This window comes from Mustela putorius, unplaced genomic scaffold (genome assembly GCF_011764305.1).
Source record: "Mustela putorius furo isolate JIRA1106 unplaced genomic scaffold, ASM1176430v1.1 tig00003853_pilon_pilon_pilon, whole genome shotgun sequence".
Taxonomy (NCBI): domain Eukaryota; kingdom Metazoa; phylum Chordata; class Mammalia; order Carnivora; family Mustelidae; genus Mustela; species Mustela putorius.
In genome coordinates, this window is record NW_025422005.1 from 4027573 (window position 1) to 4053907 (window position 26335).

At 62.9% G+C, this 26335-nt stretch overlaps 1 protein-coding gene across 7 annotated transcripts; it reads right to left on the minus strand.

The window, feature by feature from the left end:
* Positions 1-81: 81 nt before the first annotated feature.
* Positions 82-25881, minus strand: PLEKHG5 (pleckstrin homology and RhoGEF domain containing G5). Of its 7 annotated transcripts, XM_045063649.1 has the most exons (22): positions 25728-25881; positions 24787-24863; positions 10331-10460; positions 9357-9459; positions 8940-8997; positions 8484-8575; positions 7881-8017; positions 7458-7603; positions 6807-7001; positions 6541-6729; positions 6206-6301; positions 5463-5513; positions 5215-5364; positions 4759-4869; positions 4510-4659; positions 4291-4428; positions 4022-4141; positions 2554-2686; positions 2350-2465; positions 2052-2251; positions 861-1622; positions 82-591 (listed from the first exon to the last, which is right to left on the minus strand). In XM_045063649.1, the coding sequence occupies exons 1-22, from the start codon at positions 25729-25731 to the stop codon at positions 582-584; spliced, it is 3168 nt and encodes a 1055-aa protein (XP_044919584.1). In that variant the 5' UTR covers positions 25732-25881; the 3' UTR covers positions 82-581. The 7 variants fall into 7 exon arrangements, with proteins under 7 accessions (XP_044919584.1, XP_012920135.1, XP_012920133.1 ...); XM_013064681.2 differs by lacking the exons at positions 24787-24863; positions 25728-25881 and adding an exon at positions 21185-21742; XM_013064679.2 differs by lacking the exons at positions 24787-24863; positions 25728-25881 and adding an exon at positions 19788-19937.
* Positions 25882-26335: the final 454 nt, after the last annotated feature.

A 26335-nucleotide genomic window follows, 5' to 3' on the forward strand; every position in this document is an offset into this window, starting at 1 on the left:
AGTGACAGGTACCTGCGCCAGGGCTCCAGCGCACCTGAGTCAGGAAAGGGGTGGGTTCCAAAACCAAAGGACTCCTTCCAGTAGTACATACAAGTCTTTATAAAAGAATCAAAAGCTCAATAAATATGGAAACTTACACAGCGCCGAACCCAAGCCTGGGGTGGCCTGTGGGACTGGGAGGGAGGAAGGCCAGACCAGGGGAACAAACATCCCAGTTGGGGCCAGATGAGGCTGGAGGGGAAGGGCCACCCCGGAGCCCAGCCCAGAAGACTGGAGTGGGTGATCCAGGAGCAGCGAGCAAGGGACTCTGTGGGGTTGGGGAGGACTTGGTGGGGGGGGGTGGACAGGTTAGTGAAGGTGGCCTTGTTGGGGGTCCTGAGGAAGTACTGCAGCCTGGGCCTGGCACTCAGCTCAACGCTCCTCCACTTCCATCCAGTCCGGCAAAGTGCAAATCGGGGGTCCTGCCTGGCAGTCTGGCTGCTGCGGGCACAGGCAGCAGCCAGAGCTGGGGGCGGGATGCCCCAGGAGGCACGCTGTCTGCCGTCGCTCGGTCAGGGGCTCCCTTGGGGGCCTCCCTCTGCTCAGACCTCCCTGCAAGAGAGGGGAAGGGAAAGATAGTCCTTCTCTGGTTGATGCCCCTCGGAGGGGCCCTGGCCGCCCTCCTGCCCCACTGGAACTCTTAGGCCCCTTCCCCACTGCCCTCTGCAGATACCATCGTGTAGGCTCTGGAGCAGGCTCCCGTCCCCATCCCCTAATGCCACCTGCTCCCAGCTTTAAGAGTGCCCCTACCCATTCCTGAGGCTCAGTGCCCCCCACTGCCAGCACACGGGGCCACCAGCCTTCGACCCCAGGCCACTCACGAGGCAGTAAGCGTCGAGTTAAGCAGCAGGGTGGTCCTGATTCGGTAGAGCTGGGCGAGTGTCAGCTTCCGGTGCTGGGCAGAGATCCCTGGGGGGGGCTCGGGCTGGACCCTGGGCAGTTCTTTGCTTCTCCTGGCGGGTCTTTCAGGCTCCCCCACCAGGCAGCTGGTTCTGCCCTCCAGCTCTGATGGCTCAGAGCCATGGCCAGGGTTTTGTGTCCCCCGGCGAGCCCCGCTGGACCCAGCTTCCCGAGGGAAACCCTGAGTCCTCGTGCCGGGGACTGTGACGGCCAAGCAGAGTTCTGACAGACTGCGGCTAGGCGAGGGGGGTGCTCTGCACGTGGTGGCCCCTGACAGCAGCTGGAGGAGGCTGGCCTCAGATTTGGACTTGAGCAGGTGGGGTAGACGGGGCAGCAGCTGAACGGGTGTGCGGCGGCGGAGGCGGGGTGAGGGTGGAGGTGAGGGGGCTTGTGGCAATTCTGGGGGCCGGGGCACTGGCTCCCCCGCAGGGGTGGGGGCCGCAAAGTCTTGCAGGGAGGTTGGGGAGAGGGTGCCGTAGGCGGAGTCCATGGAGCAGGAGCGGCCATCCACGGGGCCCAGGGGCAGCAGCTCGCTGGTGGGCGTGACAGAGGAGGCCGTGGTGCTCAGGGAGGTCTCGTCCGACTGGGAGCTGAAGGGGCCGCCCTCGAACTCCGGAGAGGATGGCGTCTCCCCAGGCTCCACCACAACCATGGCCAGGGTCTCGGTGGAGCCATCGGAAGCACTGCGGAGCCAGGAGGAGATGCTCAGGCCAGCTGCCCGGGTGGCCTGGTACAGCCCCTGCTTGGGCACCCACAGGTCTACAGCCTCTGGCCTCTCCAGAGCAAGCGTGTGGCCACCAGCCGGATCTCCCAACTCCTACACCCGTAACGCGGACCCCGGGAATGGCACCTGGCACCACCACAAGACTCCTTCTGGTCGGACACAGTTCGAGAACCCTTGGCTTGGCTCTCCGCCCGGCTAACACCAGACCATCAGAGTTGGCAACTCCAACTAAAAACCCTTTGCCAAGCCCACCTGGACTCAGGTGGGTGGCACAGCCCTCTCCCCCACACGGAACCATTCGGAGGAAGGGGCCGTGCCTGGGCCCTGTGCAGGGTCAGGTGCCTTGGGGCCGGGTCTGCTCTGCTGGCAGGGGCTGGGGGGCGCATACCAGTGCTGGGAGTTGAGACTGTTGCTGCTTTTGCGCAGGATGGTGGGGGAGCTGGCAGCAGAGGTGCTACTCTCCCCGCCTTCCTCCTCCTCCTCTTCCTCGTCGTCTTCCTCCTCCTGCTCATCCTCCTCCTCCTCCAGGCTCTGCAGGTGCTGCTGGCTGCCTGGGTGCTCCTGGGCACGCAGCTGCTGCAGCTGGTTCTGCAGGTGGGGGCGGGGGTTGTGAACAGCCGTCCCCCCGCCCCCCGACACCCTGCCCGCGCCCCCCTGCACCCGTACACCCACCACCCGGTCCCCACCTGGGCGTTGTAAATGGCGTCCACCCAGCCACGGCACAGAGCCTGGCCGCTGGCCTGGAACGTGTAGGCGCCCACGGCACTGTGGAACTCGTTCAGATAGATGAGCAGAAAAGAGCCTGGTGAGGAGGCGCTCAAATCAGCATCGGCGAGGACCCAGAGCCCCTGCCCGCCAGCTCCTGGCCTGCGATAGGCCGGGCTCCTCACCAGGGTCTCGTAGCTCTCGGCACACAATCTTGTCCACCAGCAGTGGGGGGCGGATGACCTTGGTCCTCTCAGCCTTCTTCACTGCCTTGGTCACCAAGAGAAGGTCCGTAAAGAGGAAGCAGTACACGTCCATCTGCAGGGGTGGGGGCAGCAAGGGGAGCGGGCGAGGCCGGGGATCAGGGCCAGGGTCCTGGGACCGCAGCCTGTCTGCTGGGACACCCTCTCTTGGGCTGGGTCCTGCACCAGCCCTTCCTTACTGCACTTTGGTGATGTCGCTGGGGGCACTCAGATTTTGTCAAACACCTTCCCTGCTCCCTGCCTCCCATGACCCTGAGAATAAAATTAAAATGAAAAGAGGGGTGCCTGGGTAGCTTAGTCAGTTCAGCGTCTGCCTTCGGCTCAGGTCACGATGTCGGGGTCCCGGGATCCAGCCCCACATCAGGCTCCCTACTCAGTGCGGAGTCTGCTTTTCCCTCTGCCCCTCCACCACTCATGCTCTCTCTTTTTCTCAAATAAATAAATAAAATCTTCAGGATGCCTGGGTGGCTCAGTTGGTTAAGCAGCTGCCTTCGGCTCAGGTCATGATCCCAGGGTCCTGGGATCGAGTCCCACATCGGGCTCCTTGCTCCGCAGGGAGCCTGCTTCTCCCTCTGACTCTGCCTTCCACTCTGTCTGCCTGTGCTCGCTCTTGCTCGCTCTCTCTCTGACAAATAAATAAATAAAATCTTTAAAAAATAAAAATAAAATATAAATAAATAAATAAATAAATAAAGTCTTCTAAAAAACTAAAATGAAGAGAGCAAGATTTTATTCTTTCATGGAGCTATATAGGTATAATTTATTTCAGTAAAAAGTTCACATTAAAGAGAAAAAGGGAATTTATGATCTGTGATTTTGAAAACCACAATTTGGGGGTTCCTGGGTGGCTCAGCTGGTTAAGCATCCAACTCTTGGTTGCAGCTGAGGTCATGACCTCGGGGTCCTGAGATCAGTCCCCCACCGGCCTCCGCTCTCAGTGGGGAGTCTGTGTCTCGCCCTCTCCCTCTCTCCCTGCTTGCATGCACTCTTTTACTCTCTCTCAAATAAATAAATAAATCTTTAAAACCACAATTTGCAGGCTCTGGGTTATGCACCTGGGATTAGTAGCTCAGAAGCCACGCTCTGGACTGTTCGTGACCTGCTCTTGGAACGCACCCCCCCCAACCAAGAACCCTTATGGCACCAGCAGGGGGGCAAGCCCAGCGCCCCACCGGCTGTGCCCATGCCGCCACACCTGTACAGAATACACTACAGGAGATCATTGAGCCCTCAAGTGACCACAAAGCCATTCCTTCTTGAACTGCTGCCCCAACTGACACAGCAGCGAAGAACCATTAACTAGGGCCCAGAAGGTTCCCATGAAAGGGTGGTCCAAACCCACAGAGCAGGAGGTGGGGAAGGGGCCCTGCGGGTGGAGGGACCCAGTCACCTTGCCGTCCTTCCCCTCCTTCATCCGCAGGCTCCCCTCCAGCAGCAGCTGTCGCGTCTCCTCAGGGGAGGCGCCAGGGATGGGTGCTGTCAGGTCGAGGTGCAGAAACTCCTTCAGGAGCTGGTGATGGGTGGGGGGGGGGGGGGGGTGTAGACAGGTCAGGGTCCGACGCCCGCTCTCGCCCTGGCATCCTCAAGCGAGATTCCCAGCACAGCCCCGGGCTGCCAGTCTGGCCTCCGTCCGTTCCAGCAGGGCCAGGGGTCCCCCACCTTGTCCACCTCGTCGTTGCCGCCCTCCACCACCTCGTAGGCGTCGATGCGGCTCACCACGGCCGCCAGCCGCTGTCGCTCCTGCCGCTGCCGCATGCACGCGTTCACGTGGTGGATGAAGCGCTCGGCGGAGTCGATCTGCGCAGCGGGCGACGCGGGGGTCAGGTCTGGGGAGGGCCCCGAGAGGCAGAGGGGGGACCCGCCGGCCGCCCCGGTTACCATGGTGACGACGGCCTCCTTGGCGCGCGGCTCGTCCGTCCTCCTCAGCACCGACTTGAGCAGCAGCGGGTACTTGGTGAGCCGCTGGTGGGGCTTGGCCAGCATGTCGCTCAGCTTCAGCCGCTGGCACTGCGGGTGCTTCTCGGCCCACTGCGGCGCGGGCGGGGCTCAGGTAAGCTCCGCCCCCGTGCTCCTGGCCCCGCCCCGGTCCCGCCCACCGTCCTGCGCCCCCCCCCCTCCTGCGCTCACCGTGACATAGGCCCGGAAGAGGTCGTTGTCGCGCAGCAGGCCGCGCATGTACTCCATGCAGCCCTCCTCCTCCAGGCAGTACCGGACGTAGGGCTTGAACAGGGAGCCGAACTGGCCCGGGGCGGAACAGGCCCGGTCACCGCGCGCTCTCCGCGGCCGGGCCCTGCGCCAGCCCCTCTTCAGGCACTTTCGGGACCACCCCAAGGTGTGGCAAGTGTTATCACCCCAGTGTCCACACCCAACTTCCGCGGAAGTGACCGCCCTCCCCAGGGAGGAAAGGCGGGTGGCCTGGTGGGGTTCAAACCCGGCGACCGACTCGGAGTTCTTTGTCCCGGAACACTAGGGGTCCTCTGGGGCCACTGGTGGGTGGGGGGGAGGGGCTGGGGTGATGGGCAGACCGGATTGGCGCTCCGGCCCTGACGCAGTGCCCCCGCCGGGGTCCGGCCCGGCCCGTACCATCTTGAAGCCTCTGAGGAAGTCCCCGGGCTGCAGCGGCGCCCGCGTGCGCCGCGCCTTCTCCAGCACCGGCGCCATCACGCTGGCCCACAGTCCGCGGTGCAGCCGCGCGATCTCGGGGATGTTGCTGAACAGGCGCTCGGCCTCCACCTGAGCGGGGCGGGAGGTGCGCTCGGCCCCGCCCCGACGACAAGCCCCGCCCCAGCCCCGCCCCTTCCATCGGCACCGGGGCCCAGGCCTCGCCTCACCTCGCACAGCAGCCCCGACTCTTGCAGGTTCAGGAGGCAGCAGAGGAACAGCTGTGGGGGCAGGGAGCGAGGTAGCTGGGGGGCGTCCCGGTCCCGACGCCCCACCCAGACTCAGACTCCCCTGTACCCCTTCCCCCTCCCAGGAAACCCTGAAGCGGCCCGGGACAGAGCCGGTCCACCCCATCAGAAAAGGCCCAGCCTCCACAGCCCAGCTCGGGGTGAGCCTGCCCCGCCCCCACCTGCAGGGACATCTCTGGGAGACCGGGCCTTGCAGTCACACCCTGGAGCTCTTTCCTCCCTCTCTGCCCTGACTCAGCCTCCGAGTTTTAACGAGGACGTTTTCCATGAACCCCAAGCTCAGGATAGGTGCGCTCCCCTGGCTGAAGTACACTCACTCACACACACACACACACACACACACTCTCTCTCTTTCTCCATCTCCACGTCCAGGGGTCCAGGGCGTGGCTGCTGGACAGCTCGTACACAGCAAGTGCTCGGGAATAATCACTGAGTCAATGTGCCCAGTGTCCACCCAGCCGATGCCACACACTTGCCCAAAGTCCCCGGCAGGTGCCTGGCCTGTGGGACTCGTCTCCTCCTCCCTGGGGAGCAGCCCTTTTCCCTCTCCTTCCCATGTTCCTTCTGCAAAGCCCCTAACTCTGCTCAAGGGCCCCCCGTGGGAGGCTACGGGGCTGGGGCAGGAGGGAAGGCTGGCTCTGGGCCAGGTGTGGTCCCACACTCACATTGGTGATCACCCGCAGTTTCTTAATGTAGGAGGCCTCCGTGTGCAGGAGCTCCCACACCGCCTCCTGCTGGTGGCACTGCCTCCGCGTCAGCTTCTGCAGGAAGGGCAGCGGGTCGGCCAAGAGGTCCAGGGAGGAGACACGCAACCTTGCAGGCCACGTCCTTTTCCCGGCGGGAACATGGAGGTCCCCCGAGTCCTGGGCCCTCCTCTCCCATTGAGTCAGCCAAGTGGCGCTGCGCTTTCCTTGCCTCGGTTTCCCCACGGTGAGTTAATGATGTCAGCAGCCTGGCAGGGCTGCCCCACAGAAAGTCCTGTCACTGCGGTAGTACCGACCTCATGCCCGTCAATGAGCTCCCGCCAGCTGTCCTCCAGCTGTAGGCAGGCGTCGTCCTCCTCTTCCTCCTCATCCCCCTCCTCCTCCCACGAGTCGTGGTCGAAGCGCAGCCGCCGGGCCAGCCGGGGCAGCCCGAAGAGGCCATACGCGTGCAGTTTGCCCTCCAGCTGCTCCATCTTGTCCACCTCCTGGAAGGACACCCATGGTTGGGGGCAGGGGACAGGGCCAGCCAGCTGCCCCGCCCCGGGCCCCTGGGACCACCTACCCGGCCAAAGGTGCTGGTGCTGGGGCCTGAGCTGAAGAAGCCACTGAAGCGACTGGCAGCCCTGTTCTTCCAGCTGTCACCACCACCACTGCTGCCACTGGGCAGAGAGCAGCTGGAAGGCGCGGGGGCCTCCTGGCCAGGGATGCTCGTCTCCCCCAGGAACTCTGACATGTTCTTTCGGCGGCGCCCAGGGGCCTGGCCAGGGAGGGGGATCAAGGCCAGGCCCACCCCGGCTCCCACAGTCCCGCCCCACAGCGGGTTCCCTAGACCTCCGGCAAGCTTGAGATGTGGGAGGGTTTCTGCACACCGCCCACCCCGGAAGGCCACCTCTTCTGAGATCCGTACCTGCTCTGGGGCTGGAAAAGCCAGGCACAAACGCACCTGGGCCACCCCCCGCAGCCCCAAGCACACACAGTCACATGCATATTTCATGCACGTATAAGCACAGCCCCAAGCGGATCCACAACACACACACACACTCTGGGGCACCAGCAGACACTCAAAGACAAGACCCATTATCTTGGGGTCCCCTGTCCTCAGAGCCAGCCTCGTCTTCCAGAGGGGGAAATTAAAACCCAAGAGAGGGGTGAGGGGCCCAGGTGACCTCCCGCTAAGCCGCTCCCCACCCCCAGTCCCGACACAGTGCCTCACCAGGATGTCCAGGCTCTCCCGGCGGCTCTGGGGGTCCGCACGCTCCAAGGAGGGGGTCCCGGCCCTGGCCGGCCGCAGGACCGGCAGACTCAGGGACTTGGAGTCCTTCACTCCCTGCTCCACCTTCCCCTCGTCCCCTGGCTTGGCTGGGGCAGCATCGGGGGGGAAGGAGAGATCCTCAGCCCCAGTGGTGAAGGGGACCATGGACCTCTCTCTCCTGAGGATCCAAACCAAGACCTGGCTGCCCTCGCCTGGGGCCCCGCCCCCCCACCACCTAGAGCCAGGGCCCGGCAGAGACACCTGTATGGTAATGAGCCTGCTCAGGGCCGTGGCCAGTGGGAATCTGAGCCTGGGAAGAAGCAGCCGTCTCCAGGGGGCCCCAGCCTGGGCCCAGCCACCCTGCCTGCCAGGGTCACCACTCACCTTTGACCCGCAGGTAGTGTCCCCCGAACCGGTAGGCCTCAAAGGTGAGGGACAGGGGTGTGTTGGACTGGTCCAGGTAGATATCCACTTTACCCAGGGCTACGCCCTTCCTTTCAAACACCGGCAGCAGCACCTCCCTGCCCCAGGATGGGAGGGGTACGGGTTAGGGGGCAGGCAGAAGGACCCCCTACCCTGGGCACAGCTCCAGCTCCACCCCACCTTACCGATGATGAAGGGAGACACCCACAGGATCATACAGAGGCCAAGACATACAGGTGTGCATGCACGCACACACACACACACACACGCACACAACTGCCAACAGAGGGTCACACACTCCTCCAAGTGTCTCCACACAAGCCAGCATGCCCACGCCCTCACACTTGCGGGTCTGCACACCAGGGCAGATGCTGTCACGTGCCGGGCCATATCCAGGAACTGGGCCACGCGCACATGTGTTGGGATACACGGGGGGCTCTGCCCAGAGGTGGGAGCCCTGCTCACTCACAGGCCACCACACACACATACACCATTAGGCCTTTGCGAAGCCATACCTACCCTCCCCCGCCCCACTCCCTCTGCCTTGGCCCCACCAAGACCTACCCCAGCGACTTCTTCTTCATGGCTGGAACGATCTCTGTCTCAATGTCCACATTCAGGTCAAATTTCAGGGTGAAGCACTCCTTGCTTGGGTCCTGAAAGGGCACGGGTCTCTTGACTTCGGTGCCCCTTGTCTCTGAACCTCCTCCCAGGGTCCAGGATGGAAACCCCAGCATGGGAGTGAATGCAAGGATCTCCCCAGCCTGCCTTGGTCCCAGGGAGGTCCCCTGTATCCCTCTCGCCCAAGGGAGGAGTTCCTGTAGCATCTGGCTCCTGGCTAAGGTGGGCAGTACTGGGCTGCAGGGCACAGTGGTGGGGGAGGGGGACCTACTCACTCCAGACCCCATCCCCGGTCCTGGAGGTCAGAGCAGACAAGCCCAGCCTTGGGGATGGAAAGGGACGGGCCCAGGAAGGGCAGGGGCTGGCAGAAGCCCCCTTGACAGCCTGGGGACCCCTTACATCTGTGTGTCTCCTTCTTGCCTTCTTGGAGAGTTTCAGGCCTGTGCTCTTCCGGTCACTGCAGAACAGGGGGCAGAGGTCAGAGGGCATGGCCAGGCCCTCACCAAGGTGGGATGTGAATGGGCCCTAGCTGGCCGCGCACTCCTTGCTCACCCCAGGGGTGACAGATAACTCAGGTGTGCTCAGGCAGCCCAAGGCCCACAGGGTCTGTACGCCCTCTTGTGGCCAAACACAGGAGCCACACCCAGTGGTACCCAGTCCCGCTGAGTCCTAGCCCTGGAGCTGGAGGCGGGCCCAGGCTGGACAGCCTCCTCCAGGAATCAGGGCGTCCATGGAGGCAGGGAGGGGTCTCCAGTCAGGCCTTCGGAAGCCTCTGGTCTTGGATCTTAGATCAGAGTGTCTGCTCTGCCCACCTACCCTTTGCCGTCCACAGAGCTTTCCTCTTCCTCCTCCAAGTCCACCGCAGGGCTGGTGCGCGGGGGGCATGACCGGGTAGACACATTCCGGGCCAGGACAGAGCCTTTGGAGTAAAGTGAGAGGAAAGGTCATGCCTCCTCCCTCTCTGGCCCCGTTTTCATCCCGCTACCAGCCCTGGGCTCCCCCTTCCCCGGAGGAGCGAGCGCCCTGCAGGTCTGTGAGGACGGGAAGGGGCTCTGTCATTGCTTCTTATCTCTCCATTGCTAGACTCAAAAAGACACAGGGATGACACCCCAGGCGATGCCCCGCCTTCAGTACAAACCCACCTGTGGCCTCAGTTTACCCTTCTATAAAATAGGATAAAATAGGGATGAGGAAATCCTGCCTCTGGGATTGTTGCAGGAAGGGACTAACATCTACAGCTGTCCCCACCACCGTGACGACACCCAAGGTCCCGGGGGCTCGGCAGAGAGTCTTTTCATCCCTCTGACCTGCTATAAGGGGAGACAGGTCTGGCATTTTTGGCCAGGCAGCCGGTGGCCAGCAGGGCTCGGGCCAGGTCCCTACGCAGCAGGAGGGGTTTCTTGTTCCCGTGACCTGCCAGCCCCACCCTCCACCACTCTGCTCGCAGTCCCCAGCCCTAAGGACAAGAAGAAAGGAGACTCTTCCGGGACGGCCCGGGGGCAAGCTGGAGGAGGAACTCCTGGAGACCCACAACCTGCAGACCCACAACCTGATAGACACAAGCCTGCTCTTGTGATGGGGCACTGTCCCCGGACTTCTCTTATTAAAACACTGGGAGCACAAAAGGGGACGTAACATTCTTGGGTTTCACTGTTTTCGGTCACAGCTCCAGTCCTTGTGACGGCCCTGTTGCCGCGCTGACAGTTACCAAGACGCCATGCCCTAGACAGGGAGTTTGCTGCTGCTCTGGGAACTCGAAGGGACAGGCTGGGGCCCCTCCCCACGCTCACCTTGCGGGGGCAGGTCAAAGCGGACGTGCCCATCATAATGCATGATGCTGTGGAACTTGCTGTCACAGGCCTCACAGAGGTTGAGGGGTCCCCGGCGGTGCAGCTGCTGGCACTCAGCGTGGTGGCATACCTTTTGGGGAAGGGGGGATGGTGGCAGGAAGGGCCCCCAGCGGGCACAGCGGCAGCGGGCACCGCGGCGGCCCGGACCACTGCAGGCCACAGGCCCAGGCTCCTGGTCACTCCCAAGGCTGCTCGTTTCTCAGCCATCCATTCCGCAAGGGGGGCCTCGTGCTCCTTAATTCACTCTGTGGACAGTCCCCCAGCCCCACTATGTGTCCACTGTGAGGAATCCGCCGGGAAAAGCAGATCCCTGCCCTCGAAGAACAAAGTGTGGAGGGGAAACTTCCAGGGAGGAACCACGAGGCCGTTGCTACCAGGGCCTCTTCCTGGGGTTCAGGAAGGAAGGGCACCCCAAAATGCTCAGGGGTGACATCTGCTTCGGCCAGCTCTGTGTCAGAACCGGCAAAGCCCTTCCCGTCCGCCCCCCACCACCAGCCCCTCTGCCCTAAGTTCTGTGAGGTGCCTGGCCCCTGCATGCAACCTCGCATGGGGTGAAGGGGGCGATGCTGGAGTCCAGAAAGGCACTGGCATCCGGTGCTAAGGCAGTGCTTCCCCCCCAACCCCTCCGGGTATTTCCCGTATTTACTCTGTCACCCTATGTTCTCCCCCATCCCTGGGGAGGACTGCCATGCCTCGTCCTCTGCCCTCTGGCCCCACAGCTCACCTCCAGCTCACTCTGCTTCCCACTCTCCTTATTCCCCACCAGGTCCACCCACCTGCCCCACACTGTGGGGGGGCTTCACCCTGCTCCAATCCAGCGGCCCGCCAGGGAGAGCCGCCCAGCTGCCGGGTGTGGAGCTGCGCGGCGCCCTCCCTCCCCTACACCCTCAGGCTCCCTATCCTTTGGCTCACAGGCCCTGTTCTCCGCCTTTCAGTGAAGACCCTTTCAGTGAGACCCCATGAAACAGGTCTCCATCCTGACCACTTCCCCGTTTTCCCTCCCAGTACTCATTTAACGTGTCTTCCCTGACTTTCCATTTTTAAGTATTTCAGACTTACAGAGAATTGTAAGAACGACACAGTGACCTCCACACGCCCCTCTAGCTTCCCCAGTCGTGAGCATTTGTCGCGCTGTGCTCCCCTCCCATTCCCCCCTCCCCAGGTGTGGAAGAGCACGGCCATTCTCCTACAAAACCCCAGTACAACTGTCACGGTCGGGAAACTGATCACGGATATATGACCCGGTCCGTGGTCTAAGTTTGCATCCGCCCATCTATCTGAACCACGGCCTTTACGGATGTGTTTTCCCACACAGGAGCCTGTTCAAGATTCACACACACTCTCAGCCGCGTCTGTTTATTCCCTCAAGGACGAGTTTTCCACATGTGTCTGTTGTTTTCTTTCAGGACATCGATACTTTTGAAGCATTCAAGCCAGTGGTCTGGCAGAAAGCCCCTCCGTGGGGATCCTTCCAGAAGACCTCAGGTGGTTTCAGGCCGAGCATCTGGGCAGGGACATGAGAGAGTGGACAGCAACCCCCTCCATGCGGCCGGCTGCCGGGTCACCCGGGGACCCCCTGTGCTGTGTAAAGATCCTTTTTCTCTTTGGGATGAGTAAGTAGCCCGTGGGGGGTACTCTGAGATACCGGAGCCCCAGCCACTCCAGGGTCCTCACACCCACTGGTGATGTCCACCTAAACCGAACAGGACTACAATGGTTGCAAAGAAGATTTTTCCACCTTAGAAAATCTTCTCTTCTCGGGCGCCTGGGTGGCTCAGTGGATTAAGCCACTGCCTTCGGCTCAGGTCATGATCTCAGGGTCCTGGGATCGAGTCCCGCATCGGGCTCTCTGCTCAGCAGGGAGCCTGCTTCCCTCTCTCTCTCTCTCTGCCTGCCTCTCTGTCTACTGTGATCTCTCTCTGTCAAATAAATAAATAAAATCTTTAAAAAAAAAAAAAAAAAAAAAAAGAAAATCTTCTCTTCTCTCTCAGACCCTCTCCCCTCGTTTCCCCGTCCATCCCCAACTCCCTCCTCTGGGCCCCCAGCCGCCGCGCACTTCTAAGTCCACCCACGGGATGCAGCCCTTGGCACAGGGGGGTCTCTCTCCCACCATCTCGTCCTCCGTGGTTCCCCAAGCCCCACGCTCTGCTGTCCCCCCGCAGCTCTCAGCACCCCCTTGTCCACTTCCTGCTTTGGGGGGGCATGGGGCTGAGCAGCAGCCCCCCAGAAAGACGGGTCAACTCCTCACGGCCAGGACTTCAGAGGATGGCTTTATTTGGAAACAGGGTCCCGGCAGATGTGAGCAGTGAAGACGAGGTCATGCTGGGCTCTAACAACCCTCCGAGCAGGGTCCCTACCAGATGAGGAGGGAGAGACAAGGACACACGGGCAGATGATGACGCCGCCGCTACATTGTGTGGGTCTCTGTGTGAGGCTCAGCTTCCGCCCACCCGGGGGGTGCTCCGTGTTATGGCGGCCCCCGGGGAAACAGATCCATTAGGCTAAAATCCTTGGGGTCACTCTGATCTCTGTCACCTCAGCCTGGGCCAGAATGCTGGCGGCCCTCCCTCCCAGCCGCCCACGCCCCCTGGCCCACTGCTGCCCCCTGGTCTCCATCAGGGTCACCGCTCACCCCACCCACAACAATGACCTCATCACTGGTCTCCCTGTTTCCACCCTTGCCCTCAATCATTTGCTCGCCACGAGCTGCCCAAGCAGCCCCTCCGCCCCCTCGGCGGCTTCCCGTCTCCCTGCAGGAAAAGCCAGAGTCCTGTGCGGTGACCGTGGGGGCCTCGTGCCCTGTCCTGCCATCCAGGCTCGCTCCGCGCCACCCGCCACCCCCGTCGTGCCCCTGTGCTTCGGAAGCCCCACATCTGCTGCTCCCTCGGCCTGGAATGCTCTTCCCCGGACATGGAAGTGACAGACCTTTACTCTAAAATCACTGTCTGCCAGGGAGCAGCCTGCCTGTCTCTCTCTGCTCCCTCCACACCTCGCCGGCCCCGAGGACGGCGATGTTAGTCTGCCCCACTCACTGCCCTATCTCCAGTCCTCGCTGCTCAGAGAATACTTGCTTAATTCAGTAAGTAGGGCGATGGAGGGTCGTGGGAGGGCTCTGGGCTGGGGAGAACCCGATCAGAGATTTCCAAGGTGACAGGATGAGGACAGATGGCCTCGAGACAGCAGAGGAAGGAGTCAAAGAGAAAGAAGAAGGGGGCTGAAAAGTCTGATCTAGACTTACAACCTGATCACCATGTGCCTGGGGGCTGGGCTAAAGGCCCCTCGCCCCAGAAGGTAGAAGCTGTGACAGCCCCTATCTTACAGAAGAGGAAAGTGAGACTCGGGAGGTTTTCAAGTAACTTGTTGAAGGTCCCCAGCCAGTGGAGCCGGGACCCGAAGCCAGTGCTGTGAAGCTCCAGCTCCTAGATACCCAGCACGGTAATGCGTAGCTGAGAAGGGAGACAGGAGCAGGGGAGGCTGGCCCCGGGGCAGCCTGGGGAGAGGGGGCAGCGGCTATAGAGATCAGAGGGAAGCAAGCATAGTTTGAGGCTCACTGTTTGGCTCCTGTGGCCCCTCAATCATCCATTAGACCGAAACATAAAAATCCAAACCCCCAAAACCATGGGCACGGAAATGACAACAAGCAGGGGACTGACTGGGCCCTGGGCAGGTGGCTGTGGACACGATGGCCCAGATTCCTGATGGCAACCTGAGCGCCAGGTGCCCCCCCCACTGCCACATCCTCCTCAAATGGTCTTCCAGTGTGTTCCTGGGGCTTTGGGCAGCCTGTGAGTTGTGCCCTTCAGCCAGAGCCATTGTTTCTATTCTCATTTTATCTACTCCAAAAGAGCATGAAAACTGCTATCCTCAGCCACAGCTCTGCCTGCCCGCACCGTGCGTCCCTGGGGCGCTGTGGACAGAGTGAGCACTGGCTGTGCGGCTTCTGGAACCCCCCCTCCAAAAGCTGCAAGCTTCTCCTCTTGACAATGAATCTAGGGAAAGCGTCAACCCCACTTCAGCCCCTTCTTCGCAGAAGCCCCAGTCTGCCAGCTAGACAGCCGTCCCCCAGCCTTGCAGGCAGCCTGGCACAGGTACCCCCCACTTCCAGGCCTCTAGTGATTTCCCTGACAGCTTCATTTTGCTGGTACCAGACTTGGAACAGAACAGTGGGGCTGCTGACCTTCAGGTCACCCAGGCCCTAGTCGCACAGTAGGGGGTGACATGCCAGGACCCATGCTAGGTTGGAAGGGTCCCGCAGTGGGCCTCTGGGACCTTCCAGCCCAAGTCCCTGGTTCCCTGCCACAAGCCTATCTTTAAACCAATCTAATATATAGACCACCGATTTTCACACGAGAATTCACTCCTGACAGCCACTCCGGCGGGCGCTGGGGAGTCTCACCACAGCTCCTATTACTACTAACATAATATTGTTACCATGGCTACTACTGATGGTGGTGATGATGGGAGCCTGTGCCGGCCTGTGGCTGACGGCCTCTGCTCCCAGCCTCCCAGCAGCCCCTGCACTCAGGGACAGCAGGACATGTGAGGGGAGGAGCCGGATCTGAACCAGGTAGGTGTTTCTTCACTTAACTCAACAGATCTGTTGACAATAAACTTCCAGGAACCCCCACCCCAAGAATCACGAGCCTACCTGGGAGCTCAGGCTGGGCTGGGCACAGCCCTCTTGCTCCTGAGTCTCGTCCCCACCCCTTCTCATACCTCCATCCCCAGACGGCGGGGTCTCCACAGCTCCCTTCAGGAACCAGGGTCTAAAGCAGGGCAGTCCTTTCCCAAAGCCAGACTCTTGGACCTTCTCTCAGACCAAGGTGCCTACTCTCCACCTTGGCTGCCCTCTGAGGGCAGCAGCACCTCTGCCCATGGGGGAGGGGCATGGGGGGGGAGTTCCCAGGGCTCAACCCAAAGAGAAGAGCCCCCTGGACCAACAGGCCAGATCACTCAGGACCTCCAAAGGCAGAAGATGGACCCCAACTTTACAAATAACAGAAGGGGCCCTTCCGGGAGCATGGTCAAGGCTGCCCCCCAATGGGGATGGGGTCAGAATTCTGACCAGAAGTCAGAATTCCCCACACACACTAGGGCTGGGGCCAGAGGCGGGAGCAGGGGGCTGTGGGCAGGGCCCGGACAGAGGAAGGGAAGGGGGGGGCTCCAGCGCAGGGCCTGGGACCCGCAGGTGTGTCCGGACGCAGCCCCAGACACAAAAGGCTCAGCGCTGGCCGGCCCCGCCGCCGCCCGGGCCCCTCGGCGCGGGGTGGGGAAGCATCCCGTGGGGCGGGCAGCCGCGCGCCCCCCCGCCCCGCGCCCCGGCGCCCCGTACCTGGCCTTCACCGTCGCGGGCGTGACCCCCCGCCCGGCAGGGCAGCTCGGGGCCCGGCCTGGAGGCCGCGCGGCGCCCGGAGACGCCGGGGCCCGTCCCCATGGCGGCCGGAGGAAGCGGCGGTCTGCGCCGCCCGCCGGACAAAGCGCGGGGCTCCGCTTCCTGCCATTGTGCGGCCGCGCCCGCCCCCGGGGCCGAGCGCGCCGGGACCCCGGGGCCCCCGCCTGCCTGGTCCCCGCCCGCCTGCGCCACGCCGGGGCGGCTCGGCGGCGCCCCCAGCCCCGCCCCCGGGGCGCTCCCCGCAACCCCTCGCTGTCCCCCGCCTCCACTGCGAAGCCCAGACCCCAGCCCAGCCCCGCGGGCGTCGGGCCCTGCCCTGCCCTCCTCCCCACCCCCAACGCCAACGTCTGGGGCGCAAAGACCCCTCCCTGCAGTCCCGGAGACCCCTCCTCTGAGCCTCAGGTCCCGGCCCCCCGCCCCACTCCCTCACCCAGGGGAGCTCCCGAACGCTGCGGCATAAGGAGGGGGGGCAGGCCTGGGGCACATCCCACCCGTGTCCTCGACCCCGCTCTGTGTCCTGTCCCAGGGACGCCTGTCTCTGCTCTGACCTCCAGCTGTGCGGACCGCCCCTCCGGCGCTCAGAGGCCCTCCTGAGGGCCACCCGAGCGCCCGCCCGCAGTCCTGAGTCCTGAGCCTGCGACACCCTGCTCCTACTGCCCTGCGGTGGTGCCCAGGAACGGGGGGCTCCCGGCCACCGGCGATAGGCAGGCGTGTTGGTGGAAAGGGCGGAGAGGGTAGTCCTTTGGGAGCCCCCGGAGTTGAGTGAGAAGGAGCCTCAGGAAAACCCCGAAGCCCAACTGGGCTTTCTCCCAGATTGCGAATCTTAGCAGCTCCAGGCTGGGTCCCTACCGCCTGCCCCACCCCCCGGGGGGGGGGGGCGCACTCATGGAAACCTGAGAGGGGAGGATTAGGGAATGGGTGTCCCCGCTGTAGGGTGGGGTAAGGTGAGGGTGGGGTCCCCACTGTAGTTTGTCAACGAGTTTTTCCACTCATTCCCAAGAGGTGGGGGCAGGCGCTACTATCCCCACTCACTGCTGGGGGCTAAGGGACGTAAAAGGCCACAGGCAGGACTGAAACCCAGACTTCTGACCCCGTCTCAGTACCTGTGAGGCTGGGGCGGGGGTGGGGGTGGGGATGATATCATCAGACCCCCACCCCCACCCCCGCCCAACCCCTAGACAGCTCCTTCTCCTTCTGGTGCGGTGGGGAACCCAGGCGCGGTCTCTGTAGGCAGCAAGCGTTTCACTCCAGCCCGCCGGTTTCAAGGGCCGCCTCCACTCCCAAAGCCCAAGCCGTCCCTGTCCACACCACAGGCAAATCTTCTGAACACTAAAACCTGATCATGTCACTCCCCACTGAAAACTCTCCAATGGCTTAGAATAAAATCCTACCATGCCTGGCTCCCACCTGCCCCCTGCAAGGTCCCTTGCAGTGGTCTCCAAGCTGGCCTTGTCTCCACGGCTGCGACTCACCAAGCTCAGCGCCTGTACCTTGGCCTTCTCTGACCCCCGATCTTGTAACGGCTGGCACCAGACCCCCCACTTCAATGCCACCTCGTCAGTGAGGCCTGTACCTCCTCTCAGAATGAGTAGCCCCTGCATCCCTCGTTCTCAATCCTCTAAAGAATTATTTCCTCCTAAGCATCCAAAACTACCTGAACTTGTTTTACTTCTTTGGTCACTTCTCGATTATCATTCCTCCATGCTAGAATGTGGCTGTCTGGGCCACACTCATCGTTCACACTGAGAACAGGTCTGGCCCATGGCAGGCGCTCAGTGAGACTAGATGAGAAAAGACGGAGGAAGGCAGAGGAAGGGTCTTCATGCCAGAGTGGGCCATGGGGGCAGGGAAGGTCTCGGCCTGGATGTCCCTTCCTGCTGCTGATGGTCAACGAAGCCGTCCTAACCATCTAACCACAGGTTCTCTTCTGCCTCCTAGCATCCGTGACCTTGGGCCTGACGGCCTGGCCAGCACAGTTGCTACCACAGATCTCTGTCCTCATGGCCCCACAGCACTGACAGCTGAGTGCCAGGCCTGTGCCAGGGGTTTGGGGCACCAGAGGTCACCCAAGTGACCAGGCCCAGGCCTTCCCCAAGTCATGCCGCTGCTGAAGCACCCTCCAGGCAAGGCAGAGGGCTGCTCCTTTGAGGACCAGGGCCCTAATGCCCCAGGGCCAAGAGTGCAGGGTCAAGGACTGCAGAGCAAAGGCAAGAAAGGAGCCCCCAGCCCTTGCAGCGCGGTAGGGGGAGGCCTCAGCAATCTCCTGGGTCCCCACCCCCTCTGTGGGAGGGAGCTGAAATAGCCCATGCGCAGGACAAAGAGGTCCCAGCCCCTGTCTCCCTGGGGAGGGGGCCCCTCTTCAGCCCAGCCCCAGCTCCAGGCTCATGAGTCAGGGCTGGCTTGTTGAAACTGATACCCAGAAACCAGATGCTGGGCTGATGAATAATGGAGTCTCCAAGGCAGGAGCCCCCTTTCATTCCCCCCAGCACCATCTCCCCAACCCCAGCAAAGCAGAGGATGGTGGGAGTCGAGCCCCACAACAGGTTGGGGATCGGCCTGGTCTTTGGTGGGACAGAGGAATTCCTAGTCCAGGAGCGACCATAGGTCTGGGTCCAGCTCATGCTCTGCTCATAACTGACCAGCTTGGATGGAGAGTCTTGGCTAGAGGGACAGGACTGCCCAGAAGCTCCTGATCCCGGGCTAAGCTCCCCTGGGAGCTGACTGGCCCCCAAGGCCCCATGTGGCACCTTGGAAATCCAGGGGCGGAGGCTGCAGGTTTGAGCAGGCTGGCCAGGGTGGGGCTAGCTCTGCCAGGAGGCTCTCCTAGTTCCAAACAGCCCACCAACCCCTCCCTTCCCCCCAGGCCTGGGCCTCACTCCCTTGGATTCTGGGGCCCACCTGGAGGCAGAGCCTGCTTTAAGGCCCTGCCCTGTGCTGAGCAGATGGCAGGGGTGTAGAGAACCTCTCTGCGGGCCAGGCTAACTATACAGGCCCCAGAAGTCAGTAAGGCCCTTACCCGCCCCATTATCCCAGGGAGCGGTCCAGCTGGGACCCAGCGCTAAGGAGGGAGGTAGAGGCTGTGGTCAGTGGACTTCACCTCACGCCCTGTCCCAGCACAAATGTGCCAGATCCTGGAGTCCAAGATCCTAGGCCTGAAGCCAGTGCCTTCTCCTGACCTCTCTCTCTAGTGAACGAGAAGGCTCCTTGGGAGGGCCTGAGGGAGGAGGCGAAGGCCTGGGCTGCGGAAGACCTGCTTCTGGGCTCCACCTACCCCCGCCCTCATCCACCTGTGCAAAGAGGGCATTGGGCAGTTCTCTAGAATATTCTACCTAGGGATGGCCCCTGGGCCCTAATGTGTGCCTGGACCCTGGCCAAGGGACAGAAAATAGTAAAATCCTCCTAGAGCCCCGCAAACCTGGGGAAGGTTCCTTCGGAATTTGTAGGACCCAGGGCCCCCTCTGCCTCCATTTCCGCGTCTTTGATCAAGGCCAGCCGGGGCCTCTCCAGGTTCTTGGGTCCTCTCCCTCTCCCCTCCCCCAAGCGGGTCCTGACCAGGCCAGGCCTCCCGACGCTCAGGCTCGCGCGCCCCCTGCCGGCTTCGAGATGACTTTCCGCCTGGGACCAACTCCCCGACGCCCAGCTCCCGCAGGGTCGCGGAACCCTCCCAGCACCCCGCGCCGAGGCCCCTCCGAAATCTTCTCGCCCTGCCAACAATCCTCACACCGGGGCTGGGGCCCTATAAAGCTCCTCACGGCCACAGCGCCGAGCCAACCCCACCCTAGAGTCCCAGGGGCGGGGACGGGAGCTTGAGCCCATTCCACCCTCAAGTAAATGGAGGCAGAGCCACTGGAGCCCATCGATACCCCCCCCCCGCGCAGCCCTAGGACTGCGTGGGACCCTCTACTCCCGGTTCTGTCCACTAATAAGGGGCCGGTTTTGGAGCCCAGACCCACAGCCGGCCCGATCCCAGCCCCGTCTCGTCCCCAGCTACCCCGTGAGACTCACCTTAGGGACATGGGTCTCCTCCCCTGTGGCCGGGGCTCTGGCCAAGGCTGCCAAAGCCTGGGTGCGGGGAGGGAATGGGGGAGCCCGCGCGGAGCCGGGGGCACCCGAGCCGCGGGGCGGGCTCAGTCGGCGCAGCGCCGAGTGGGGCGCGGGACGTAGGGGAATTACGGTAGGCCGGCGCGGGCGCTACCACCTGGGCGGGCCGGGACGTACCATCGGAGCGCCCGGCGGGCGAGGGGGGGGCGCTGGGAGCCGGGGGAGGGCGGGCGCTGGAGCCCGCGGCCCTGGGGGCGGCAGGAAGGGCGGCTGGCGCTTGGGGGTCATCTAGGGGCCGGGGGGTAGGGACTGTCACTGGCCCCGAGGGCGCTGGCCCTTTCCAGGCGTGCGGAAAGTTCGAAGTCCCCAGGCCTTAATGACCCTGGCGCCGGAGCCACGGGCCCGCCTATCTCGGCGCCCCTCTTTCCCCCTGGCGCAGGCCGGGCAGGGCTGCAAACGGGGCCGCTCCGCCGTTCGGCGCTCCCCGGTTCTCGCTCTGCCGGCCGCCCAAGTTCAGAGTAACTCTGCCCTCTGCACAGAGGGTGCGGGCAGTGCACGGGACACAAGCGGCTCGCTGGAGGAGTCAGGCAGCCGGCCCCAAGCACACCTCCCGCCTTCGCCTTCCCTAATTATGACCGCGGGGTGAGGTGGGTGGAGCGGGCATGGCCCCTAGGGCCTGGGGCTGATCTGGGGCTCAGGCCCACCTGCATTTTCCCAAATCTAGATGCCCCTCGCCAGGCCCGGGCCTGGGGGCTGCCGGTTCTCCCTCCTGGCAGGCGCTGCCCTCTTTGGCAGTGCTGACCTCCCTGGGGCTGGGTCCACTCCAGGACAGCTCATCTTGGCTCTAGCCCATGTGGGGGTCCCTCTGTCCTTGCCTCTGGGGCCAGGCACCCCATGCCCTCAGCTGCTCCCCCCAGGAATGAATTCACCAAAGCCCAGGAGTTCCTCCTTGCTTCTCTGGTCCGGCCACTCCCCCAAGCTGCAGACTGGACTGCCACCTGTCTACAGCTGACCAGCGTCTGAAAGTCACCCCCAGAAATCCCCAGACTCTGGCCACTCTCAAGGACACCCTGGCCTCCCACCTCTCACCCCCAAAGCCTTGCCCGGGAGAATAGGTGACTCCCTCTCCCATTATTCACCACATCCTGCCCATTCTTTCCCCACAAGGATCCCAGATCCACCCCTTCCTCTGTCCACTGGTCTTCATTTGGCCGCCCCTCCCTAGCACCCCTCCTCCTGACTCATCCCTGCCACCGCACAGCCTACTGTGAAGCTGGAAGGGAACTCCACTGTCTCTGCTTGAATACCTCTAGAATGAAGTGCTCACAAACACCAAATCTGAGTAAGAATTTTAAATTTACCTTAAAAAGGAATGGGGTGATCACAGCCTGTACACTGGGGTGAGCCTCCCCGCTGCCAGGACCCTTGGAGCCCGGCGGAAAAATTCACCTCCCTTTCTTCCTGATGGATCCTTAGAAACAGGGAGGCTCTGGGGACAGACAGATCTGGTGTGAGTCCCGGCCTGACCGTGGCAAGTCATTTAACTCCCTTCTTCGTGGTGTCCTGTCAGGAAGGTGGAGACGGGGAGATGGGGTGGTCCCTACTGCAGAGGGTGGGTGTGAGGACAAGAACATTTCCTGCGGGGCGCAGGAATGAAGGGCGGCTGCCAGGATCGTTACCTTTTAGGATGATACCCTGAGGCTCCCATCTCCAGGATAAACCAGTTCCCTCCAGTGTCACGTGCCAGTGTCCCTTGGGCCTGTGTCAGCCCTCCTCCAGGTCCCCTGGCGCCCTGCGGTGCCCTGCACAGACTGTGACCAGAGCACCTGCCTCAAGGGGGCCCCTCCAGTAGCTGGGAAGCCAAGACCCCATCTGTCCTGTGATCTCTCTGCAGGAGGGCTGGGTACCCACTGTCACCGCCTGGCCCTCCACAAGGGAGGAAGATAATACTTCTTTCATCTCCCTCCTTTCCGAGACTCCAAGCTCCACCCGCCCTGGGAACAGAACCAGACGCACCATGAACCTTTGCCATGCGGGGTGGGGCTAGGTGGGGTCTGGGATGGAACCCGGGGAGCCCTCAGGTCTCAGGAAGGGGAGGAGGGCACAGTCTCAGCTGAGGGGTTTCTCTTCCCCTCCAGGGTACGTGAACGGCCAGCGTTCTCCTGAACATCTCCATCATTCCACACTCCACGCGAAGCACGGCACGTCTGAGCCCCGTGTTCATCCTTCCCGCAACCCGAGAAGCCTCAGCTTTCGATGAAGAAACTGAGGTCAGAGACGAGTCGTGATTTGCCCGGTGCTGCACAGCTGGGAAGGAGTGGGCTTTGGCCCCCAAGTTCACAGGGGTGGGCTACTCTCCACACCTTCAACTTGAGGAGGGGCAGGGATACAACTTCTCTCCTGTGGTCTCCGAAGCTCTGACCTTAGGGTGCTCCCAGTCCAGTTCTGCCTCCCCCTGCCATCCCCTGGCCCGGCTCCCTCCTTAGCACCCCAGCATGCCTCCCTGCTCACTCACCTTCCTACCCCTGGCATTCCTCGGACGCCAGCAGCCTCCTCCAGGAGCCTGTCTCCCGGAACGAACTCCAGGGGTGGGGGGAACCCCAGCACCCATGAGAGGCTAACACAAAGCCTGGGGACCAGTTGGGCAAACCCACGTCCTGACTTCTCCCCTCCTCCCAGCGGAGCTAGGATGTCGGCTCCTGGAGGCCCTGGGCCTAGAACGGGGCCTGGCATAGCAGATGCGTTCGGTGAACGCACAAATGACGTCATCTCCTTTACAAAGCTAGTCATATCCTGCTAGCCTTCTGAGCCTCGGCTGGGGAGGAGCGAGAACGAGGCTCTGGATTCCCCTCCAGACCCAGCTCTGCTCATCAGGCTGCGCAAGGTGGGCGAGGTCTCTCCTCTCTGGGCCCATTTTCATCGAGTCGAGGGAGAATAAGGCTTTCCTCCTGAGGTCTCTGTGGGCTCAGGGAGACAAGCAGGAGGGCCTAATGCCCCACCTAGTGCACAAGCCTGATTGGTCAGTGGTGGTGATTCTCACCATCAAGGACAGTCTTTGCTCCTCTTCCTCACCGAAGCAGGATGTCAGTCGCCCTCTCTCTTCTCACTGTCTTCTCCAGCCAACTTGACCCCTTACAAGACAAGCCTCCTGCCCCGTATTTCCCCCCCTCTCCTGTGTCTGCGGCAGCCCCCCCTTCCTGGGCCAGTCCTGTCTGCTGCTCGGCCTCTCTCTATTTTGTCCTCCACTGGAGGCCACCTTCTCCAAGACGTCTGCCCTCACTGGGCCCCCAAGCCTCTGATCACTCAGCATCCCTGTCCCCAAAGTGAGTCTGCGCCACTGGTCCTAACAGGGGTCCCCCTGGGGACAGGACTCGGGACTCTCCCCCTGCAGGCTGCATGACCCTCTGGCCAATGTCAGCCACGCTGAGTTCCAGGCAGGCCAGGGCTGGGCTGGAGCTAGGACCTAGAGGCCATGGAAGGCCCACACTTGCTGAGACCTGGTCGCCACTTGGAGGCCTCCCCTCTGCACAGTCAGGCACCTCCCATCCTTGCCCCTGTCTGTGGCAGCTTGGGCGCCTGGCACAGGAGCAGCTGCCTGCAGGAAGGGCCCCTGGTAGGATGTACTTTGGGGGCTGCTGAGGCCGGTGTGTTGCCAGGAGCCCCCATCTGGGAGAGAGGCAACCAGCCAACACCAGAGCCCAAGTGCCAGGCACCAGCCGAGCCAGCCCGTTGTGTCTGACATCACAGCCACCCCCTTGCCTGGTGACCACGGCAACTGAAAGCCTCCCCCTCCTGTCCCCGCCCCCAGAACAGTCCTCCATGTTCCTTCTAACCTGGTCTTCCTGTACAGAATGTATGAGCATGTGTCTGGGCAGAGGGGGGAGGTAGGGGGAGCTGGGCGGTGGGAGGGTGGCATTTTTAATTTCCTGCAGCTGGCAGAGCTGAGCTACAGGGCGGTTCGGAACACAGGCTCTGCCATGACACAGATCTGGGCTCTGGGTTCCAATCCCAGCTCCACCACATCCCAGCCATGTGTCCTTGGGTAAGCCACTGGCTCCCTGAGCCTCAGTTTCTTCGTCTGTAAAGAAGAATAATGACAGGACGCACCTCCGAAGGCCAGAAGGAGACAGGGGGCCCTCCGCTCCCAGGCCGGACCCAGTAAGTGCTGAAGGTTTTCATCGTGGTCACTCAAATGCATGCTGGAAGAGGCCAAATTTGGGTTCAAGCCCTGGCTTGGTCTCTCATGAGCTGTGGGGCCTCAGCCAAGTCACAGGACCTCTCTGAACCTTGGTCTCTTCTTCTGGAAACCGGGGCACCCAGGCCTTCCCAGCAGAGCTACCACCAGCAGCACATAGGGACAGAGAGCACGGGGCATCGAGCCTGGCGCGTTATGGGTAGAATCGCCCAGCAATATTGGTCATCCTCACTCTCCTTCTGCCCTGCTCCCGGCTCCCAAGTCCTGGCTCCTCAGGACCGGTTTTCCTTCTTCCCTTTGTCATTCCACAGCACAGTCACTCTCACCCACTACCCTAAGTGTCCCCAATCCATGCCCAGGCCTGACTAGTGGCCCAGTGCTGTAGGGAGGGTGCCAACCGAGCACTGGAGCGAAACCTCCGGCTGGGGGCGGCCCTTCCCTTCCTGGGTCTCAGCTTCCTTTCCCTGACACGGGGCCACAGCTCCCATCGCCTCAGCATGGCTGCAAGGACTGCAGGGCAGGAAAGGGCTCTGGGGCACCCCTGCTCCCCTGGCTAGCAGAAGGCCCCTCCATTTTGCTGTTTCTGAGCCAAGGGCAGGCCCTCTGCCTCCTAAACCAGGGCCCTACCCACACGTGAACGCAGAGGACACCGTGGCTGGGCCAGCTGCACCTTTGCCAGCGCCCTGTGGGTATCCATGCCTGGAGAGAGAGAGGGTCAGAGCGCTGTCCCCTCTGCTCCCGGCAACCCAGGCCCTCCAGCCTCCCTACCTTGGCCGCACGCCCCTTGTCCATGCAGTCTGGGTTCTGACAGCGCAGTCCTCTCTCCTCCGCCAGGCTCTGGCTGTCTGCAGAGGAGAGAAGCAGTGGTTATCTGTCGGGTGGGGCCCAGGGAAGCTGCGCCCCAGGCCGGGGGCACCCAGGCGGCCCTGCCCCCCCCCTGTGGCCTCCAGACTAGAGGATGGGTGGAGCGGTCTCCTCAATCCTCCCTTCAAAGGAGGTCAGTGTCCCTTTCTCTTTTAAATGCCAACTTATCTGCACGGGAATCTGTTTGCAGAGTCCTTTTCTTGTTGCAGTTCCCCAGGGAAATTATCCAGATTCCACGGGGAGAAAACGTCTTTGGAAATAAGCGGCTCCCTCCCTCTGTCCCACTAGTGGGGGGCGGGGGTAGCTCAGTGACCTTGCGGGGCTCCAGACTTCCTGGGGGATCCCCGTAGGGCTGCCGGTCTGAGATCCCTTCTCACCCCTGCCCTCCACATCTCAGCCTCTGTGGACGCACTCCTCCTCAAAGGGCCGGGGTGTCCCCTTTCCCCATGGTCCATCTTTGACCCGGAATTTGGCCCCCTCCTAGCTGCCCCTCTTCCCAGGGGCTGGGGCGCAGCAGCGGAGGGGGGCAGGGAAGGGGCAGAGAGGCTGCCCGCCCCAGCCAGCCTGCAGGGCTAGGGAAAGGGGTGCTGCTGAAGCGGTCCCCAACATGGGGGCAGAGTTTGGACCCCCACCGCGCCGATTTCGACCCCGGCGTCCACCTCCCACCTTGAGTGGGCCTTCCCCAGAGCGGGGTAAGGAGCGCGCTCTGGCTCCCCACGGCTCCCCGCGCCCGCCCCGCCGGCCCGCCGGCCCGCCGGCAGCGGCGCCCCCCGCCCGCGCCCCTCCTCGAGCCGGCGCGGAGGCAGGCCTGCTCCGCGGGGCCGGCCGGGGGCCCCCGCACTCACCCATGGAGGAAGCGCCGAGCGGCCGGGGACGCGGGTGGGGCGGGGGGCGCCGCGGGCCGGCCGGCGGGGCGGGCGACGGCGGCGGGGGACGGGCGCCAGTCGGGTGCCGAGGGACAGGCCGGAGCGCCGCAGCCGCGGGACCCTCGGCGGCCGGAGGCGGGGCGGGGCAGGTGGGCGGCGGGAGGAGCCCGGCGGGAGGCCCCGCCTATGGAGGGGGCGGGACTCCGCGGCCCGGCCCGCCCCCCGCCGCCCGCGCCCCGCCCCTCCGCCCGCGCCCCGTGCCCCGCCCCCCGCGCCCGGGACCCGCAGACTCGCCCTCGGCGCCCTGCCGCGCGGAGCCCGCACCCTGCCTCGCGGGGCGACCCCCGGCGCCCTCAGCCTCCCACACACCTCGAATGGAAACACCCCGGGTGGTCGGGAGACGGTCTCCATCCCTGGGCACGCGGGGATAAAGGCGTTTTCGGCAACTTTGCTCTCGCCCCGGGTCCGAGAGGTACCTTGTAAGTGGGAACGGTGCCTCCCTGTAGGTCGGAGCGCAGGTCAGGACCGCTCTGTGGCCCCTCGTCTTCCTCCCCCAGCAGAGGACCCCCGTTTGGAAATGCTGTCGT

Excerpts from the sequence above, each read along its gene's own strand:
- PLEKHG5 (XM_045063647.1), bottom strand. The coding sequence starts at position 15,824 with ATGGGGACGGGCCCCGGCGTCTCCGGGCGCCGCGCGGCCTCCAGGCCG. Across the intron at positions 4,870-5,214 it reads TCCTCAGAGGCTTCAAGATG|TTCGGCTCCCTGTTCAAGCC; the intron begins GTACGGGCCGGG and ends GCCCCGGGCCAG. Across the intron at positions 2,252-2,349 it reads ACGCCATTTACAACGCCCAG|AACCAGCTGCAGCAGCTGCG; the intron begins GTGGGGACCGGG and ends CCCCACCTGCAG.